The sequence below is a fragment of the Triticum urartu genome, chromosome 1A, assembly GCF_056163025.1.
Source record: "Triticum urartu cultivar PI428250 chromosome 1A, HENAU_Tu73, whole genome shotgun sequence".
Lineage (NCBI taxonomy): Eukaryota > Viridiplantae > Streptophyta > Magnoliopsida > Poales > Poaceae > Triticum > Triticum urartu.
This window is the reverse complement of record NC_141873.1, coordinates 508,074,299-508,096,073: the sequence shown is the minus strand read 5'-3', so window position 1 is coordinate 508,096,073 and position 21,775 is coordinate 508,074,299. Positions and strand designations below refer to the sequence as shown.

At 48.0% G+C, this 21,775-nt stretch overlaps 1 protein-coding gene across 1 annotated transcript; it reads left to right on the top strand.

The window, feature by feature from the left end:
• Positions 1-9,044: 9,044 nt before the first annotated feature.
• Positions 9,045-11,386, top strand: LOC125536951 (scopoletin glucosyltransferase). Its single transcript, XM_048700248.2, has one exon. It carries the CDS (start codon positions 9,809-9,811, stop codon positions 11,285-11,287), a length of 1,479 nt encoding a protein of 492 aa, XP_048556205.1. The 5' UTR covers positions 9,045-9,808; the 3' UTR covers positions 11,288-11,386.
• The last annotated feature ends 10,389 nt before the right edge of the window (positions 11,387-21,775 follow it).

Here is a 21,775-nt window from a genome sequence, read left to right as displayed (position 1 = left end):
ACCTCTGACAAGTTCTTTAGCCAACAAGATGGAGGAGAATAGCTCAGCTAGTGAGCATGTGCTCAGAATGTCTGGGTGCTACAATCACTTAAATCAAGTGGGAGTTAAACTTCCAGATAAGATAGTGATTGATAGAGTTCTCTAGCCACTATCACTAAGCTACTAGATCTCCGTGATGAACTATGACATGCAAGGGATGGAGTTGATCCCGGAGCTGTTCGCGGTGCTTAAGACCGTAAAAGGTAGAAATCAAGAAGGAGCATCAAGTGTTGATGGTTTAACAAGACCACTGGTTTCAACAAGGGCAAGGGCTAGAAGGGAAACTTCATGGATGGCAAACCAGTTGCCGCTCCAGTAAAGGAACCCAAGGTTGAACCCAAACCCGAGACTAAGTGCTTCTATTGTAAGGGAAATGGTCACTGGTAGCGAAATTACCCCAAATGCATGGTAGATAAGAAGGCTGGCAACTTCAATAAAGTATATACGTGTTATTAATGTGTACCTCGCTAGTACTCCTGGTAGCACCTGGGTATTGGATACCGGTTCAGTTGCTATTACTGGTGACTTGAAGCAAAAGCTACGGACTAAACGGAGACTAGCTAAGGGTGAGGTGACGATGTGTGTTGGAAGTGTTTCCAAAGTTGATGAGATCATCATCGCACGCTCCATCTGCCTTCGGGATTAGTATTGAACCTAGATAAATGTTATCAGATGTCTACGTTGAGCATGAATATGACTAGATCATGTTCATTGCAATACGGTCATTCATTTAAGTTAGAGAATAATGGTTATTTTGTTTACATGAATGATACCTTTCATGGTCATGCACCCTATGTGAATGGTTCATTGAATCTCGGTCGTGGTAATACACATGTTCACGCCAAAAGATGTAGAGTTAATAATGATAGTACCACTTTCTTGTGGCACTGCCGCTTAGGTCATATTGGCGTAAGATGCATGAAGAAACTCCATGTCGATGGATGTTTGGAGTCACTTGATTTTGAATCACTTGACACATGCGAGCCATGCCTCATGGGCAGGATGACTAAGACCCCGCTTTCAGGTACAATGAAACGGGCAAGTGACTTGTTGGAAATCATACATGCTGATGCGTGTGATCCAATGAGAATTGAAGCGTGCGGTGGATATCGCTATTTTCTCATCTTCACTGATGATTTGAGTAGATATAGTTATATTTACTTAATGAAGCACAAGTCTGAAACGTTTAAAAAATTCAAGCGATTTCAGAGTGAAGTTAAGAATCATCATAACAAGAAGATCAAATTCCTACGATCTGATCAATGAGAATATCTGAGTTATGAGTTTGGCAAACACTTAAGACATTGTTAAATTGTTTCACAGTTGAAGCCACCTGGAACACCACTGGGTTATGGTGTGTCCGGACGTCATAATCGAACCTTATGAGATATGGTGCGATTTATTATGTCTCTTATCAATGTACCGTTTTCATTTTGAGGTTATGCGTTAGAGACAGCTGCATTCACTTTAGATAGGACACCATCTAATTCCGTTGAGACGGCGTCGTATGAACATTGGTTTGGCAAGAAACCAAAGTTGTCGTTTCTTAATGTTTGGGGCTGCGATGCTTAAGGCTTCAGCCGGAGAAGCTCGAACCCAAAGCGGACAAACACATCTTCATAGGATACCCAAAGGTGACAGTAGGGTATACCTTCTATCTCAGATCCGAGGGCAAATTGTTTGTCGCTAAGAACGGGTCCTTTCTCGAGAAGGAGTTTCTCTCGAAAGAATTGAGTGGGAGGAAGATAGAACTTGATGAGGTTGTCAAACCTTTACTTCAAATAGAGAGTGATGCAACACAGAAAGATGTTTTCTGTGGCGCCTATGTCTGTTGAATAGGAAGTTAATGATAGTGATCATGAAGCTTCGGATCAAGTTGCTATCGAACCTCGTAGGTCGACAAGGATATGTACTACTCCTAAGTGGTACGGTAATCTTGTCTTAGATATCATGTTGTTAGACAACAATGAACCTACGAGCCATGGAGAAGCGATGGTGGGCCCATATTTCGACAAATGGTTTGATGCCATGAAATCCGAGATAGGATCCATATATCAGAACAAAGTATGGACTTTGGTGGACTTGCCCGATGATCGGCAAGCCATTGAGATAAATGGATCTTTAAGAAGACGACGGACGTGGGCGGTAATGTTGCTGTCTATGAAGCTCGACTTGTGGGAAAGAGTCTTTTCACAAGTTCAAGGAGTTGACTACGATGAGATTTTCTCACCCGTAGCGATGCTTAAGTCCGTCGGAATCATGATAGCATTAGCTGTATTTTTCGATTTTGAAATCTTACAGATGGATGTCAAAACAAGTTTTCTTACCAGTTTTCGTAAGAAAAGTTGTATGTGATACAATAAAAGGTTTTGTCGATCCTAAGGATGCTAAAAGGTATGCTGGCTCCAGAAATCCTTCTATGGACTAGAGCAAGCATCTCGGAATCGGAATATATGTTTTGATGGAGTGATCAAAGCTTTTAGGTTTATACAATGTTTGCTAGAAACTTGTATTTACAAGAAAGTGAGTGGGAGCACTACAACATTTTTGATAAGTATATGTGGATGACATATTGTTGATCCGAAATAATGTAGAATTTCTGGAAAGCATAAACGGTTGTTTGAAGAGTGTTTTTCAAAGGAAGACCTGGATAAAGCTGCTTCCATATTGGGCATCAATATCTATAGAGATAGATCAAGACGCCTGATGGTACTTTCAAAGAACGCACACCTTGACATGTTTTTGAAGGAGTTCAAAATAGATCAGTAAAAGAAGGGGTTCTTACCTGAGTTGTAAGGTGTGAAGTTGAGTAAGACTCAAAGCTTGACCACGGCATAAGAAAGAGAAAGGACGAAGGTCGTCCCCTATGCTTTTGTCATAGGCTCTATACGGTATGCCATGCTGAAGTACCGCACCTGATGTGTGCCTTGCCACATGTCTGGCAGGAGGGTACAAAGGTGATCTAGGAGTAGATCACCAGATAGCGGTCAAAATTATCCTTAGAGAAATAAGGAAATGTTTCTCGGTTATGGAGGTGATAAAGAGTTCGACATAAAGAGTTACGTCGATGCAAGCTTAACACCTATCTGGATAGCTCTGAGTAGAGATACCGGATACGTATAATGGAGCAATAATTTGGAATAGCTCCAAGTGGAACATGGTAGCAGCATCTACAATATAAAGTTTTGCGAAATACATAGGGATCTAAATATGGCAAGACCCGTTGACTACAACCTCTCTCACAAGCATAACATGATCAAACCCAGAACTCTTTGAGTGTTTATCACATAGTGATGTGAACTAGATCATTGAATCTAGTAGACTCTTGGATGTTGGTCACATGGCGATGTGACCTGTGAGTGTTAGTCACATGGCGATGTGAACTAGATTATTGACTCTAGTGCAAGTGGGAGACTGTTGGAAATATGCCCTAGAGGCAATAATAAATTAGTTATTATTATATTATATTTCATTGTTCATGATAATCGTTTATTATCCATGCTAGAATTGTATTGATAGGAAACTCAGATACATGTGTGGATACATAGACAACACCATGTCCCTAGTAAGCCTCTAGTTGACTAGCTCGTTGATCAATAGATGGTTACGGTTTCCTGACCATGGACATTGGATGTCGTTGATAACGGGATCACATCATTAGGAGAATGATGTGATGGACAAGACCCAATCCTAAGCCTAGCACAAGATCGTGTAGTTCGTTTTCTAAAGCTTTTCTAATGTCAAGTATCATTTCCTTAGACCATGAGATTGTGCAACTCCCGGATACCGTAGGAGTGCTTTGGGTGTGCCAAACGTCACAACGTAACTGGGTGGCTATAAAGGTACAGTACAGGTATCTTCGAAAGTGTCTGTTGGGTTGGCATGAATCGAGACTGGGATTTGTCACTCCGTGTAAACGAAGAGGTATCTCTGGGCCCACTCGGTAGGACAACATATTAATGTGCACAATGTGATCAAGGAGTTGATCACGGGATGATGTGTTACGGAACGAGTAAAGAGACTTGCCGGTAACGAGATTGAACAAGGTATCGGGATACCGACGATCGAATCTCGGGCAAGTATCGTACCGCTAGACAAAGGGAATTGTATACGGGATTGATTGAATCCTTGACATCGTGGTTCAACCGATGAGATCATCGTGGAGCATGTGGGAGCCAACATGGGTATCCAGATCCCGCTGTTGGTTATTGACCGGAGAGTTGTCTCGGCCATGTCTGCATGACTCCCGAGCCCGTAGGGTCTACACACTTAAGGTTCGATGACGCTAGGGTTATAGGGAATAGATGTACGTGGTTACCGAATGTTGTTCGGAGTCCCGGATGAGATCCCAGATGTCACGAGGAGTTCCGGAATGGTCCGGAGGTAAAGATTTATATATGGGAAGTCATCATACGGTCACCGGAATAATTCGGGGGTTACCGGTATTGTACCGGGACCACCGGAGGGGTTCCGGGGGTCCACTGGGAGGGTCCACCTGCCCCGGAGGGCCCTATGGGCTGTATGTGGAGAGGGACCAGCCCCTTAGTGGGCTGGGCGCCTCCCCCCTAGGGCCCATGCGCCTAGGGTTTGGGGGAACCCTAAAGGGGGGCGCCCCCTTGCCTTGGGGGGCAAGGCAACCCCCCTTGGCCGCCGCCCCCTCCTCAGATTGGATCTGAGGGGGCCGGCCCCCCTCTCTCTTGCCCCTATATATATGTGGGGATTGGGAGGGTAGCCGCACCCAAGTTCTGGCGCAGCCCTCCCCCTCTCCCAAGTCCTCCTCTTCTCCTACGGTGCTTGGCGAAGCCCTGCAGGATTACCACGCTCCTCCTTCACCACCATGCCGTCGTGCTGCTGTTGGTAGGAGTCTTCCCCAACCTCTCCTTCTCCCCTTGCTAGATCAAGGCGTAGGAGACGTCGCCGGGCTGTACGTGTGTTGAACGCGGAGGTGCCGTCCGTTCGGCACTAGGATCATCGGTGATTTGGATCACGACGAGTACGACTCCATCAACCCCGTTCACTTGAACGCTTCCGCTTAGCGATCTACAAGGGTATGTAGATGCACTCCCCTTCCCCTCGTTGCTAGATTACTCCATAGATTGATCTTGGTGATGCGTAGAAAATTTTAAATTTCTGCTACGATCCCCAACAAAAATCTCTATCCAACAGACAAAGGCTGCATCAATAGACAAACGAAAACAACACACCTATAAAAATATGCACGAGAAACGAAAATAAGAAGAAAAAATGATGGAGAGGTAAAAGGAACCACACAAATGAGTTGATTTCACTTAGATCTGCACATAACAAAGTCTAGTCAGATAAGCATTTGACGGACCCATATAATTTTTGTGCAACATATAGTTCTCTTCTATTTTTTGCGGGGTCACATGTACTATCTCTCAAAGTACTCTCCTTTGGTCCCTCCTTTGGTGTGAGGCTACACCGACTCCGCGTCCCTCTCTCGAGGCGACACGTGGGGCACCCTAAATCCTTGCCGTCGGCCTCCTTCGTCCCTTCCCCCTCCCCCCCCTCGGTGCGGCTGCCCTCCTCTCTGGCCATGGTGCGGTGCTTTTGACGGGTGCTCTTGGTAGTGAGGTGCTGCGATGGTCCAGTGGAGGTTCGTCGTGATGGCGACGGCGGTGGTGTGTGCCGCGTTCAGTGATGGTGTCTGTGGTCGCAGTGGACTGTTGCTTGGTCCCGTCCCGGTCCGACACGATCTGGATCTGCACCTGGCCGATCAGGCCTTGGTTGCTGCAGCCAATAGGCCGGGTGGCGTCGCGCCTCCATGGGCGTTGGGCACCGTGGTGGTACAGGCGACTTGTGGTGGTTTGGCGTGGTGCGGGACGGTACACGGCAGGACGCGTGGTGGAGCGGGTGTCTGGCAAGGGAAAGCGGCGGTGGGGCGGCACGGACTGGCGTGCTCTGGAGTCGACGGCGCGAGTTGCAGGTCAGGTGGGCCGCAACACTATGCTGGCTCGACTAGGATAGAGTTCCTGGCGAGCAACGAGTGGTCGGTTACTCCTTGTCTGTGCAGCGAGCAGCAGTCCCGGTGGTGACCGCATGAGAGTTATCCGTGGCTTGGTGCTGGGTCGTCGCAAGGTTATCCCTTGGTCTAGGTGACAGTCGTCACGGGCGGTCCTAGCCCTTGCCGGAGTGGTTGGTGGATGTTATTCCTTTGTCGGGTTATTGCGGTTGGTTGGGCCAAGTTCCCCTCTGCCATGCAGTTTGCCGACGGCCCTCGGCCGGCGGCTACGATGGCGTGGTGCTGAAGTGGCGGTGGTACAAAGGAACGTGGACGGTGCTAGCCAATAACCGCGAGGTGTGGAGGTGTGCGGAACTCGGATGAAAATCTTGCACGGCTTTTGCCTAGCCGGCGGCGATGGCGCCCGTGGGTGTCATACCCCTCCTTGGAGGCGTCGCCGAGGGAAATTCAACATTTTCATCCCTCTCTTGGAGTTGGAGGTTGTCTCCGGGCGAAAGCCTCGACTTGGTGTTGAATCGGCACAATGGCGGTGTCCTCGACGTCGTTCTGCTATCGGGAGCATTCTGTTTGGAGCCACGACTTGGTTCCTCGTTACTCTCCTCCGGTGTTCACTGCGGTCCTATATTGATCCTCGACGGCATAATGTACGCCCGTCGCCAGTGTGTCCATGACGGTGTATTCCTCGGAGTTGATCAAGTCCTGTCATCCACTCGCCACCTCCTCTCAAGCATTCAGGGTGGATGGTGCATCGACGAGCGAAGTTTTGTGGAAGCTGGTGGTCTTCAGAGGTGTCTGGCGTTGGTCGATACGCAGTGTTGTGCTCAGTTAGAACAAGCTCTTCTGCTCTGTAGTTTTTGTTTGGTCGTTAGTGGTTGTCTTCGGAATTGCTTGGGTGTGGTGTTCGTGCTATGTTCGTTGTTCACAACGAGGGATAGTGTTCTTTGGATTTACTAGTAAATGTGTACGTGCAATGCACGTTGATATTAGGTAATATATTAATTAAACTTAAATATTAGGTAGGATATTATTTGAGTATTAACTATGTGATTAGCATTGATATTAATATTTGGTATGATTTTAACTGCACACTAAACGTGTTGAGCGCTCATCATTGAAGCAGTTTGAGTCGCTGGATTGACCTGATTTAATGGTCGGGATTTGTTGGATCTACTTCTTTGAATTTTTTTATATTGGTATAGATAATTTTGCGTTCTATGAAGCTATGATACGTGTAGATGTACTCTGAAAAAAAAAGTACTATCTGATTTGCCCATGCAATCTTGTCCCCTTTTGCATGTTGCGTGTCAACCGTTGGTGTATGTAATTCCACGATGCACCTGAACGAAGAGCTTGAGTGACTGTGCACCAAAGGCCCTGTTTGGATACTCTAACTCAGTTAAAGGTTAGCATTAGATTTTAATCCTGAACTAATTCTAACCAAAGAGGTGTTTGGATGGAAGGGTTAGATGAAGCGCGGATACGGCGAGGCGTCTTCACAGGCGGTGCGAGAGGGAGGAAGGGAGAGGAGGAGAAGTTTCGAGAAAATAGAGAGGGATCTGCTGCAGGGAGAGCGAGAGAAAAAAAATGTTTTTTAATGGCCCCAAGAAGAACTAACCCAAATAAACACCTCTTGTATAGGTTAGTTTTTTTAGATGGGTTAGATGCATCTAACCCAAACTAACCCTTCTGTTTGAATCTTTTTGGGTTAGATGAGTTCAAACTAACCCAAACTAACTCTAACCCATTGATCCAGGGCCAAAGTATTTTATATCTCGAGCTTCTTGCTGGGGCCTCCGTCGCCGCTCAAACAGTCAAGCATTCATGTGCTAGCAGCATGCATCGATGCGCTTCAGTTCAGTGCTACCGCTACCCAAATTGACTCCATTATTTTACAGGTACCGGAGTAGTTGGGATTCGCATTTTTGCTCAAATCCTTGGGTGCAAGATTAGTGAGTTTTCTATTAAATATTTGGGAGCCCCCTCCATCATAGAAAGCTTAAAAAGTGTGAGCTTCAACCTACTATTGATAAAATTATCAAAAGAGGAGCGGGATGGAGAGGGAGATTACTGTCTTCTGGCAAGAGACTCACATTAGTGAAGACCTGCCTTTTTACTATTCCTAGTTATCTTATGGGGATTATTAAATTCCCAAAGTGGGCTATAAAGCTAATTAACTCCCAACTAGCTCACTGCTTTTGGGATGACTATGAGGGTCACCATAAATATCACTTGGCTGCCTGGGGCAATGTGACCCTACAAAAGCAGCATGGAGGTCTAGGCATCCCTAACATTGCGGACATGAATTTATGCCTCTTAGCTTCCTGGATTAAGAGATATTTCCAGGATGAGGGCAAGATTTGGAAGCAAGTAATTGATGCCAAATATAGAACTCGCATCCCTAACATTTTTACCTGTTCTAGTAATGGTGCTTCCGCCTTCTGGAAAGGGATCCTGTGGGCTGCTAAAGCCACTAAAATGGGATATTCTTGGATAGTGGGTAATGGCAATAGCATTAGATTCTGGGAAGATCAATGGATTGGGCATACCACCCTTGCTACCCAGTATTGGGAGTTATACAGTATTGCCAATGATCATGATGCTTCCATTAGTGAAGTATGGGATGGCACTAACCTGAAAATTACTTTTAGGAGATGTTTTGACCAAAAAATGCTAGCCATTTGGCATGATCTATTTAGTCGCATTCGTGATGTTGTTCTGGAGGATAAGGAGGATACCATCCTCTGGAACTATGAAGCTAAAGGAGTTTATACTGTTAAATCTTTATACAACATTATTAATTTTAGGGGGATTCAGCCGGGTAACTTAACAATTATTTGGAAAATAAATGTCCCCCCGAGGATTCAGATTTTTCTTTGGCTTATGGCCAAAAACAAACTGTTAACGAGAGATAATCTGCAAAAAAGACAGCAGGTAGAGGATGTTACCTGTCTTTTCTGTGGTGAATCTGAATCTGTAGATCACTTATTTTTTAACTGTGTCGTTGCGATAGAACTGTGGAGAGTGATCTCTGATATATCCAAGAAGCGAGCTGGAATGTCCGTTGAAGACATAATGGCCTGGTGGTTTAATAACAAAAATCACCCAGCGGACTGCATGTTACATTCTGCTGTCCTATGGTCGCTATGGAAATATCGTAATGACATTTGTTTCAATCATGTACCCTGGCTTGGGATGCAGATTCTGTGAAGGAAAACTGCTTGTACTCTCGGCAGTTGGATGGTTCGATGCTCTGGCCCTGTCAAAGAAAGGGTGATGTGCTTGGTAAGAAATCTGGAACAGAAAGCGCGAGCCCCTCCACTTCTAATGTGGCCAGACCCTGGTTAGGCCTGAGGCAATGCTCGAAGGTGCTACTTAAACCGTGAAGATCTCGAGATCCAGTGACTATGTTCTTTGCTGGTTGCCGGGGGCTGGTTGTTAGTTCCTTCTGAGACTAGCGTTTATCTCTTTTAGCTCTAGTTGCTTTAGTGGCTTGAGTTTCACAAATTCTGCCCTTTTTGAGGCTCTATTATTTGAATTTGCTGGGGCAGCGTGTGTGCTGTTTATCCCCTCGCGTGCTTGTAACGAATATATTGGTGGTTCTGGGTTTCATTTGGTAATACAAATGGAGCCTGGCCGAAAAGCCCTTTCCCTCTAAAAAAAATAGTTGGGATTCGCGTCTCCTTTGGCATCGACGTCGCAAACCACGAGCTTCAGTTCCGTGCTAATGCTACAAAAGCTGACGCCACCATTCCAATTTCAGGAGCACTCCAAAGCAGCATCAAGAAAATGGCCTCGACAGAGCGAGAGCACGGCGAGAAGCTGCGGATCCTGATCGTGCCCTTCTTCGCCACCAGCCACATCGGCCCCCACACCGACCTCGCCGTCCGCCTGGCCGCGGCCAGGCCGGGCACCGTTGAGCCTAGGGTGGCGGTCACCCCGGCCAACGTCCCGGTCGTTCGGTCGGCTCTCGACCGGCACGGCCACTCCATGGCGAGTCGAGCCGTCCGGATAGCCACCTACCCTTTCCCGGAGGTGGGCGGCCTCAAGCCGGGCGTCGAGAACCTCTCCACCGCCGGGGCCGACGCGTGGCGCATCGAGGCCGCGGCCATCGACGAGGCGCTGACGCGGCCCGCGCAGGAGGCGCTCGTCAGGGAGCTCTCCCCTGACGCCGTCTTCACCGACGTCCACTTCTTCTGGAACTCCATCATCGCCGGCGAGCTCGGCCTGCCGTGCATTACGTTCAGTGTCATCGGACCCTTCTCGAACCTTGTGATGCACCACCTCGGCGGTACAGTTACAGTCGACGGCGACTCTGGTTGCCAGGAGGTGGCTGTGCCAAGTTTTCCAGGCCCAGAAATACGGATCCCGAGGGCCGAACTGCCGGAGTTCTTGAGGTACCAGGAGAAAGACGACGGATTCAGCAGCCCGATCATGGCGGGGCAAGCCAGGTGCTTCGGCGTAGTCGTCAACACGTTCATGGACCTGGAGAGCGAGTACTGCGAGCTGTACGCGCGCCTCGGCCACGTCAAGCGCGCCTACTTCGTCGGGCCAGTGTCGCTGCCGTTGCCACCGGCCGGGGCAAGCGCCGGCGAGTCACCATGCATCCGTTGGCTAGGCTCGATGCCAAGATGCTCGGTGGTGTACGTATGCTTCGGCACCTACGCCTCCATCTCTGGAGATCAGCTCCGGGAGCTGGCTCTTGGACTGGAAGCCTCCGGCAAGCCGTTCCTGTGGGTGCTGAGGGCCGAGGGGTGGGCACCGCCGGCAGGGTGGGAGGAGCGTGTCGGGAAGAGGGGGGTGCTCGTCAGAGGATGGGCCCCGCAGACTGCAATCCTGGCTCATCCGGCCGTGGGGGCGTTCCTGACGCACTGCGGGTCGAGCTCGCTGCTTGAGGCGGCGGCGGCCGGCGTGCCGATGCTGACGTGGCCGCTGGTGTTCGACCAGTTCATCGAGGAGAGGCTGGTCACGGACGTTCTGAAGATCGGCGAGAAGGTGTGGAGCGGGGCGCGGAGCACGAAGGAGGAAGAGAAGGAGACCGTGCCGGCGGCGGCGGTGGCGCAGGCTGTGGCGAGATTCTTGGAGCCCGGTGGGACGGGGGAGGCGGCGAGGGGCCGAGCGCTGGAGCTCGCCGTGAAGGCTCGCGCGGCCGTGTTGGACGGCGGGTCGTCGTCCTGTGATCTGCGCAGGCTTATCGACGATCTGATGGGGACAAGGGAGGCCGTCGCCGGCGGCGACACTAGTACGTCGCGCTCTGCTGAGATCTAGCGTCATCGTGGCATTTCCATGTGACCCTGTGCTTCAATCCGTTTCTAAATCCTGTAACACCGACCGCTTAATCTGTTCTGTATTTCCATTTCCCTGCTACTAGTGTCTGTCACCTGCTCTTAGGCCAACTCCAGCGCACGAACCTTAAATGGACGTCGGTTTTACATGAATTTTGTCAGTTTGAGTAGGGCAATGGGGTCGTGTCCGGAAAGTTTTTAGAATGCGGTGGCCGTGCGCCCAACGCGCGGACGCATCCCGATTGCATCTTGTTCGCCTACACTTTTTTTTGCAAGTCCATAATTTTTTTCATCATTGATTTTTGGTACATGAGAATAGATCATCAAATTTTGACTAGAAAAGCAAGGCAAAAAAACAAGAACCACATGATGAGGCTCGATGTTGCGTGCTTCTTTCTTCTTCGAGTCTAAGAACATCTCCAACAGGCATCCAAAAAGAGCTCCGTGCATTATAAATTAATTTTTTTGGGCGCCCAACAGCTCCAACAGATACTGTAGCGCTAAAAAGTTTTAGGCGCGCGCTGAAAAACGCTATCGCGCACAATATATTTTGGGCTCCGAATTACGCGCGCTTCACAATTTGCAATGTCTGCTTTTTGGGCGCGCGTCTTTGGGCGTCTGCTAAATCAATGTTGGTCCCGGCGCACTAAAAGTGCTAAAGTGACGTGCCATAATTTTTATTGGGTGCGAGATTTTTGTGCGGCCGTTGGAGATGCTCTAAAGAAGTAGACGTTGGTTCCTCGCATCTAGTCTCATGTCTAGCCTCTATTCTAGCAACAAGTGCAATAGTCTCATCTCTGGCCTCTATGCTAGCTAAAAGTGCACGAACATCTACTAAATTGCGCTCTATCAATATATCAATGTAATCTTCTTCCTAAAACCAAAACTTGCATCTATTCTACACAATAAATTTTTAAGTTAGCACGGCTAGTCAAATTCGATAGCACAATTGAGCTAAAAAGTAGCACATACCCCATCGTTTATGCACTTGATGAACACCCATCCGGGATGTTCCGGCGTTGTAGGCACGCGGCGCACGATCTTCTTTGTGCAGCTGTCACACTTAATGAGTGGCAACAGTGCGCCAACGAGCTTTTGGGTTAGCACCAAGCCCGGCCGACCACCATTCATGTATCTACCGGCGGACCACCAACGGTGTAAATCCGAGCGGCTAGAGGAGGAGCCACTACCTGCATGCGGCCTTGCGGCCTTGCCGGGGCCTTCCGGCCCTGTGTCCGGCCAGTCCATGGCGCGGCGCGGCCTCCCACAGCCGGGCGAGCTCAAGACCGACTGGATCCGCTCCAAATCCGGCCGCGGGGTGCGCAAATCAGGTGGCCGGGGTTGGGTAGCTCGGGGGCGTCGAGGGGAAGGGGATGGGTCAGCGCGCGTCCGAGCTGCACAGCTTCAATAACAGCGGCAGCGGCGAGGGGCGGGAGTGGAGGGGGTGCGGTCTGAGGGAGGGAGGGGAACGGATAGAAAAAGTTGTTCCTGTGCCACCGACGAGCGGGTCAGGGGAGGACATGCGCACATGGCCCGCCCGTCCGTGCGCTGTCCGTTTCACCCTAAAAACGGCCCAAACTTGAACCGGGGAGGGGTCGAAAGCGGACAGAAAACGGACAAAAGTCCGTTTGCGCCCGCGCGCTAGGTCGTTTGATTGTCCATTTTACCTCAAACGGATGCACCCGAACAAGATGGGGTCACGCGCTGGAGTTGGCCTTAATGCATTTCATGTCGTCTGCGTCTGCATTTACATTTTTCTCAGCTCATTATCTCGTTTTATGCATGGGGCTCTGTCTGCACCTATGCAGACTTGGTCTTGGAAGTTGGAACATGGCCATCTCCACTACGATTCGAAATGCAAAAGCAGAATTTGTATATCTGTATGAAACAAAGCTGCAGGCTATTATACAGGTCAGAAGCTCATCAGAATCCTAATAATCCCGTTAGCAGACGAACTACACGATCTTGTACTATGCTTAGGATTGGGTCTTGTCCATCACATCATTCTTCTAATGATGTGATCCCGTTATCAATGACATCCAATGTCCATGGTTAGAAACCGTAATCATGTATTGATCAACGAGCTAGTCAACTAGAGGCTCACTAGAGACATGTTGTGGTCTATGTATTCACACATATATTACGATTTCCGGATAACACAATTATAGCATGAACAATAGACAATTATCATGAACAAGGAAATATAATAATAACCATTTTATTATTGCCTCTAGGGCATATTTCCAACAGTCTCCCACTTGCACTAGAGTCAATAATCTAGTTACACTGTGATGAATCGAACACCCATAGAGTTCTGGTGTTGATCATGTTTTGCACGTGGAAGAGGTTTAGTTAACGGATCTGCGACATTCAGGTCCATATGCACTTTACAAATCTCTATGTCTCCATGTTGAACATTTTCACAAATGAAGTTGAAGCGGCACTTGATATGCCTGGTCTTCTTGTCTCCTTGGCAAGGGCAATAGCTCCAGTGTTGTCACAGAAGATAGTCATCGGGCCTAACGCATTGGAAATAACTTCTAGGTCGGTAATGAACTCCGGCATCCAGATTGCTTCATGTGCTGCCTCCGAGGCTGCCATGTACTCCGCTTCACATGTAGATCCCGCCATGACTCTTTGCTTGCAACTGCACCAGCTGACTGCCCCACCATCCAAAATATACACGTATCCGGTTTGTGACTTGGAGTTATCCAGATCTGTGTCGAAGCTAGCATCGACGTAACCCTTTATGACGAGCTCTTCGTCACCTCCATAAACGAGAAACATATCATTAGTCCTTTTCAGGTACTTCAGGATATTCTTGACCGCTGTCCAGTGTTCCATGCCGGGATTACTTTGGTACCTTCCTACCAAACTTACGGCAAGGTTTACATCAGGTCTGGTACACAGCATGGCATACATAATAGACCCTATGGCCGAGGCATAGGGGATGACACTCATCTTTTCTCTATTTTCTTCCGTGGTCGGGCATTGAGACGTGCTCAATCTCACACCTTGCAATCAGGCAAGAACCCCTTCTTGGACTGATCCATATTGAACTTCTTCAATATCTTGTCAAGGTACGTGCTTTGTGAAAGACCAATGAAGCGTCTCGATCTATCTCTATAGATCTTGATGCCTAATATATAAGCAGCTTCTCCAAGGTCCTTCATTGAAAAACACTTATTCAAGTAGGCCTTTATGCTTTCCAAGAATTCTATATCATTCCCCATCAATAGTATGTCATCCACATATAATATGAGAAACGCTATAGAGCTCCCACGCACTTTCTTGTAAACACAGGCTTCTCCATAAGTCTGCGTAAACCCAAACGCTTTGATCATCTCATCAAAGCGAATGTTCCAACTCCGAGATGCTTGCACCAGCTCATAGATTGAGCGTTGGAGCTTGCACACCTTGTCAGCATTCTTAGGATCGACAAAACCTTTTGGCTGCATCATATACAATTCTTCCTTAAGGAAACCATTAAGGAATGCCGTTTTGATGTCCATTTGCCATATCTCATAATCATAGAACGCGGCAATTGCTAACATGATTCGGACGGACTTCAGCTTCGCTACGGGTGAGAAAGTCTCATCGTAGTCAACCCCTTGAACTTGTCGATAACCCTTAGCGACAAGCCGAGCCTTATAGATGGTCACATTACCATCCGTGTTTGTCTTCTTCTTAAAGATCCATTTATTTTCTATGGCTCGCCGATCATCGGGCAAGTCAGTCAAAGTCCATACTTCGTTTTCATACATGGATCCTATCTCGGATTTCATGGCTTCAAGCCATTTGTCGGAATCCGGGCCCGCCATCGCTTCTTCATAGTTCGAAGGTTCACCATTGTCTAACAACATGATTTCCAGGACAGGGTTGCCGTACCACTCTGGTGCGGAACGTGTCCTTGTGGACCTACGAAGTTCAGTAGCAACTTGATCTGAAGTTTCATGATCGTCATTATTAACTTCCTCTCTAGTCGGTGCAGGCACCACAAAAACATTTTCTTGAGCTGCGCTACTCTCCGGTTCAAGAGGCAATACTTCATCAAGTTCTACTTTCCTCCCACTTACTTCTTTCGAGAGAAACTCTTTCTCTAGAAAGGATCCATTCTTGGCAACAAAGATCTTGCCTTCGGATCTGAGGTAGAAGGTATACCCAACAGTTTCCTTAGGGTATCCTATGAAGATGCATTTTTCCGATTTGGGTTCGAGCTTTTCAGGTTGAAGTTTCTTGACATAAGCATCGCATCCCCAAACTTTCAAAAATGACAAGTTAGGTTTCTTCCCAAACCATAATTCATACGGTGTCATCTCAACGGATTTCGACGGAGCCCTATTTAAAGTGAATGCGGCAGTCTCTAAAGCATAACCCCAAAATGATAGCGGTAGGTCGGTAAGAGACATCATGTGTGACGCCCAGAGTCCGATGCGCCAGGTGTCTTCCAGTTATTCGCCGACGTTGCCATGTCATTTGCCTGCGTGTTGCATTTCATCATGTCAGCATGTGCATTCCATCATCATGTTTTCAAAACTTGCATCTGTCCCGGTCTCCCCGTTCTTTCCGTTGCCCGTTCTGAGCCCAGTCACACTTGCACGCGCCTGCAGCATGTCCGAAATAGTATTTTATAAGTGGCCGGAAAATGTTCTTAGAATGGGTTGAAAGTTGGCGTGTGGTCTTATTAAAGTGTAGATAGACCGTCTGTCAAGTTTCATCGCATTCGGAGTTCGTTTGATAGCTCAACCGTTAAACTATAGCGGCATTATAGCCGGGCACACGTCGGACATTTTCGGTCTCCGGAAACAGTCGCCGGGCCTCTCTTCTCTTCTCTCAGCCTGAGGCCTTCTGCACAGTCCACTACCTACCGCTAGGCCTAGCCTAAGCTCTCTCGTCAGCCCGTCGCCCTCCTCGCGCGCGCGTCTGGGAGCTGTCCCGGACCCGAACGGGGCAGTCGTCACCGTTGGGTCCGGAACATCCCCAAACATCTACAAAACATCACCGTTTTCTTATTTGGCCTCCATAGCCTATTTTTCCTGACCGTCTGATTTTGATCGGAGGGACGAGATAGCCCCTAAACCTATTCGGCTTGCTATATATTGTGGGCAACCCTAGTTTCTAGGCACCTTGTCCCATCCATCCCATCATGCGCGGCCACTCCTCTTGTTTTCAGCGCCGAACCAACCAACCAGCCTCCATCTTGCCCGATCCAAACCCAACCACCATCGATCCAAAAATCATCTTGGCCTCCATCCAGCGCCTCATCCCCCCCTCCTCTGCTTTGATCGAGGATGGATCGAGAGCAGGCGCCGTCCGGCCCCGAGCAACACCGCGCCATGGCCCCTTCCGTCAAGTCGCCCCGACCCGCAAGGCCTCCTCCCTGTTTTCTCGTTGTTCTTCTCTACTGCTGCTACTAATCGCGTGGTCACCGTGTTTTCTCCTGCAAGGACTGTGCCACCAATTCAAGAACGTCGTCGGCCTCGTCAACTCTCCTTGCTGCTCGATCTGACCGCATCCAGCGTCAAGAACCTGCGTTCCCAGTCTCATCTCCGGCCTCCCTCGCTTTTCCCGCGTCACCGGAGATCGCGCCAAGTACAGCGCCGCCTCGTCCCTGAGTTGCAGCGAGCCGCCGCTGCTGCTCATCTTCATCGAGCCGGCCAAGTCCCAGGAACATCATGGCCGCCCCTCTCCTCCTCACGGGTCCTGGACCCCTGCGCCCCGTCACCGGCGTCCAGCGCCGCCATGCATTCGCGCCAAGGGTTACTCACCGCCGCTCCGTTTCTGCCGACGTCGCGCCCTGCTTCGACTGAAGCCGATGCCCTCACCTCGTCTCGATCCAGTGGATCCTAATGCCCAGCACCGCATCGACTTTCCTCCACAGCCGGCGTCCTTCATCAGGTCCTGCCAGCGCCATGCCCCGCGACCCCTCCTGCTGCAAGTCCCGCGCCCGCCGGCCTCCATCCACCGCATGCTCTACGCCGCCCCCCCTCTGTTTTCTGTCGAACAGAGGACCACGCCCGAGGCCTCTCATGCCTCCTCGACGCGAGAATGGGCTACAAGGGCGCCAAGGCCCAGCATGTCGCCAACCCCACTTCGCCCTGCTTCCCCTCTCCACCCACCGGGCCAAGCCCAGGGTGAGCTCTGCTGCCCCCACCTCTTGCACTGTTGGCCCAAGTGCACTGTTTGCCCATGTCATGTTTTTTTCCTCTAGATGATTTTGTCTATTATTCCAGAGAACGCCCGTTTTGCAGAAAAGTCCCTTAACATCATGCATATTATAGCTCACCAACTGTGCATCATATTAAAATAAATTATATATGAGAGATGCTTAGTTTTTCGTCTAGTTTCATATGTCTTTTCCATCCATGTTTAAAATGTTTAAAATGTTGTTTGTGTAATTTTTCCCATATGTCATGTTAAAATGCTTTAATTCATAACTAAATAGCCGTAGCTCCAAACCTAACAAACTTTATATGTAAATGGGGTAGAAAAATGCCTAGTTTAACTTGGTCGCATCACTTTGCATGTTTAACAACTATAAAATATGGTTTAGGGCAGAACAGTACCAAACCTAATATATGCATATGAGGATTTTCCGAAATTGTTGTTCGTTGTTTCCGGACTCATTAAACTTGACTAGATAGGTAATTTTACTTTGCTTCACCTTCTTGCCATGTTTAACAACATTTAATATTGTTGGGTACATAAACAAGATCGAACTAAATAAGTTCACGTGGTGTTTCGTCAATATGCAACGGAGTTGCACTTTGAGCTCCACTTAATTTGTAGGGTTGTTTGTGCACTTTACCATGCCATGCTTCATTAAACCAGACATGCATCATACTTGATTGTGCATCATGCCATGTTCATGTGTTGGTTGTTTACTATGTTGTTTGCTCCTTTCCGAGGTTGCTTCTTCGGGTTGGTTCCGATAACGTCGTGTTGTGAGGATTCGTTCGACTACGTCCGTTTGCCTTCTTCATGGACTCGTTCTTCTTCCTTGCGGGATCTCAGGCAAGATGATCATACCCTCGAAATCACTTCTATGTTTGCTTGCTAGATGCTCGCCCTTTTGCTATGCCTATGTTGCGATACCTACCACTTCCTTATCATGCCTCCCATATTGCCATGAGCCTCTAACCCACCTTGTCCTAGCAAACCGTTGATTGGCTATGTTACCGCTTTGCCCAGCCCCTCTTATAGCGTTGTTAGTTGCAGGTGAAGGTGGAGTTTGTTCCTTGTTGGAACATGGATATTTGTTGGGATATCACAATATCTCTTATTTAATTAATGCATCTATATACTTGGCAAAGGGTGGAAGGCTCGGCCTTATGCCTGGTGTTCTGTTCCACTCTTGCCGCCCTAGTTTCCATCATACCGGTGTTATGTTCCTTAATTTTGCGTTCCTTACACGGTCGGGTTATAATGGGAACCCCTTGACAGTTCGCTTTGAATAAAACTCCTCCAGCAAGGCCCAACCTTGGTTTCACCATTTGCACTAACAACCTACCACCTTCCCTTGGGTTCTGTAGACTCAAGGGTCATCTTTATTTAACCCCCTTCCCCCTGGGCCAGTGCTTCTCTAAGTGTTGGTCCCAAATAGAGCCACTTGCGGCGCCACCTCGGCGAAACTTGAGGGCTGGTTTTAGCTGTACGTAGTGTTCATTCGGTGTTGCCCTGAGAATGAGATATGTGCAGCTCCTATCAGGATGTCGGCGCATCGGGCGGTCTTGCTGGTCTTGTTTTACCATTGTCGAGATGTCTTGTAACTGGGATTCCGAGCCTGATCGGGTCTTCCTGGGAGAAGGAATATCCTTCGTTGACCGTGAGAGCTTGTGATGGGCTAAGTTGGGACACCCCTACAGGGATTTGATCTTTCGAAAGTCGTGCCCGCGGTTATGGGAAGATGGGAATTTGTTAATGTCCGGTTGTAGAAAACCTGAAAACTTAACTTAATTAAAATGCATCAACTGCGTGTGTATCCATGATGGTCTCTTCTCGGCGGGGTCCGGGAAGTGAACACGGTGTTGGAGTTATGCTTGAACGTAAGTAGTTTCAGGATCACTTCTAGTTTGCGAGCGTGCTTCGCCTTCTCTTCTCGCTCTCTTTTGCGTAAGTTAGCCACCATATATGCTAGTGCTTGCTGCAGCTCCACCTCACTACCTTTTCCTACCCATAAGCTTAAATAGTCTTGATCTCGCGGGTGTGAGATTGCTGAGTCCCCGTGACTCACAGATTACTTCAAACAGTTGCAGGTGCCGATGATACCAGTGCAGATGCCGCATCCGAGCACAAGGAGGAGCTCGATGAAGATCGTGTTCGTTGTGTTGTTTCGTTTCTAGTTGATCAGTAGTGGAGCCCAGTCGGGGCGATCGGGGATCTGTAGCATTAGGGGTGGTCTTCTTTTATTTTGGTTCCGTAGTCGGACCTTGATTGTATCTGGATGATGTAATGCTTTATTCATGTTTTGTGTGAAGTGGCGATTGTAAGCCAACTATGTACCTCTTTTCTCTTTCAGTACATGGGATGTGTAAAGATTACCCCTCTTGCGACATTTCCTACAATGCGGTTATGCCTCTAAGTCGTGCTCCAACACGTGGGAGATATAGCCGCATCGTGGGTGTTACAAGTTGCTATCAGAGCCTTCCCCGACTTAAGAGCCCCCTGCTTGATCAAATCGCTAGCGTTGTTGAGTCTAGAAAAATGTTTTGAGTCTTTTAGGATTATATATATCGGAGAGTAGGATTCTTTTTACTCCTCAGTCCCTTCGTCGCTCTGGTGAGGCTTCCTGACGTAGATTTTTGACTATTCTCTCCTCAAATTTCACTAAAAAAATTAGGATCACGCGGGTATCTTGGAATCATTCCGATGGTTTTGTGACGAGAACATTGTTCTTGGTGCCTCCTGACATTTAAGGCTTGTGGCAGTGTCCCGGGGAGTTGAGCTCCGAGGTGTTGTCGTCACAATTTTATTGTTGCAGTTCTGGAATACCTGAGTTCACCGACATCAAAAATCTCCTTTATGCAGTTGTTGGTGAGATAACCTCGACGCCACCCAGTACTGGGGCGGGAGTTCGGGAGTATTGCCATAACTCGTATAACAGATGCTTTTCAAAGGTTGAGGTAAATGATTTCCGAAGGTTTCTTGGTTATGTGTTGAAGGATGGATACAGCTGGATGTAGGATTTGCTAGTTTTGGGTGAGATATTATGCTTCCCCTGTATCCCCAACACCTGATTGCATAACCGAAAAGTTTTGGGAGTTTATAAGTGGGAATTCAAGTAGCTCTTAGGATATCTTTCTGACAGATGTATGATACGAAATTGGGGTTCGACGTCTAGTGGTCCGCCTATCCACGATTGGTTTTACAGTGGTCTCGTTGTGTCTTAAAGAGTCCTTGGCTATGCTGACTCGGGGACGCTTCGTATGTCATGTGCACTGCCTTGTACATGATAGTGATGTACGATCGAGCCCGTGTAGGCCCCACCACAAAAACTTCGGACGAAATCTCTATCATATGTTTGTTCTGGCTTATTCTGCAAACCAATCCTTTGTTTTGTTTTGGGTTGTGGTATTCGAGTTGCTTCGAAGTCAAATGTGGATTCCATACCTTTCCTAAACGGTGTTCTCATACTCCGATGTGAATACCAATCCTTCATGATAATCGAGTTTGTCATGTCAATCCTTGTCAACCGACGTGCTCCTCTTCAAATGGATCCAATCTTGTCAACATTCACAAGATCTTTTATCAGTTCTTCTCAACGGTGTTTGTTTCATCTGTCTCCAAGTTGCCCTTGTTTTCCCGCCCTCCCACCCTTTTTTCTTCAAGGACTCAGATCACTTAATCAAGTATCCTTTTATTGGTGGGAAGTCTCTCCATTCTTTCCATCAATGTTCTTATCCGGTGGTTCTCATGAAGATGCTCTACAAGTTCATCATTTGTCATTCTTTTTCTTCTCCGGTGGTTTCATGTCAAGCTTTGTTGATCATATCCTTTCCTTGTTTCAATGCTTTCTCATGCCGGTGCAATTCTTAATCATTCACCTCTCGCTATTCATTTGTTCCGGAGTGCTGAAGATATCTCAGAAGATGCTAGTGTTTATTCTCATTCATTTAAGCTCTTTTGAGATTGTTATCTCATTCAATCCATTTAATTCAATCGGCGCATGCTTTCTTTTAAATCGTTCAACGGTGTATCTCTTGAGTGGGCCCTAACCCACAGGTCTTTTCCCAGGATCTTACCTGACTCTTCAAATTTTTCCCGGAGCTATTCTAAATTTCATTTCAAAGTTTGACGTAAGAATGATTTACCATCAGTCATATGTCTTTCTCCAAGATCTTTCAAAATTCTTTCATCGTTGGCTCAACCTCTTCGCTTTTGCTTCTCCCGGAGTGTCTAAACAATTATCAGTGGTGGTTTTCGTCATCATTCTCAACATTTGAAGACCGAAGAAGAGTTTTTCCTCGAAATT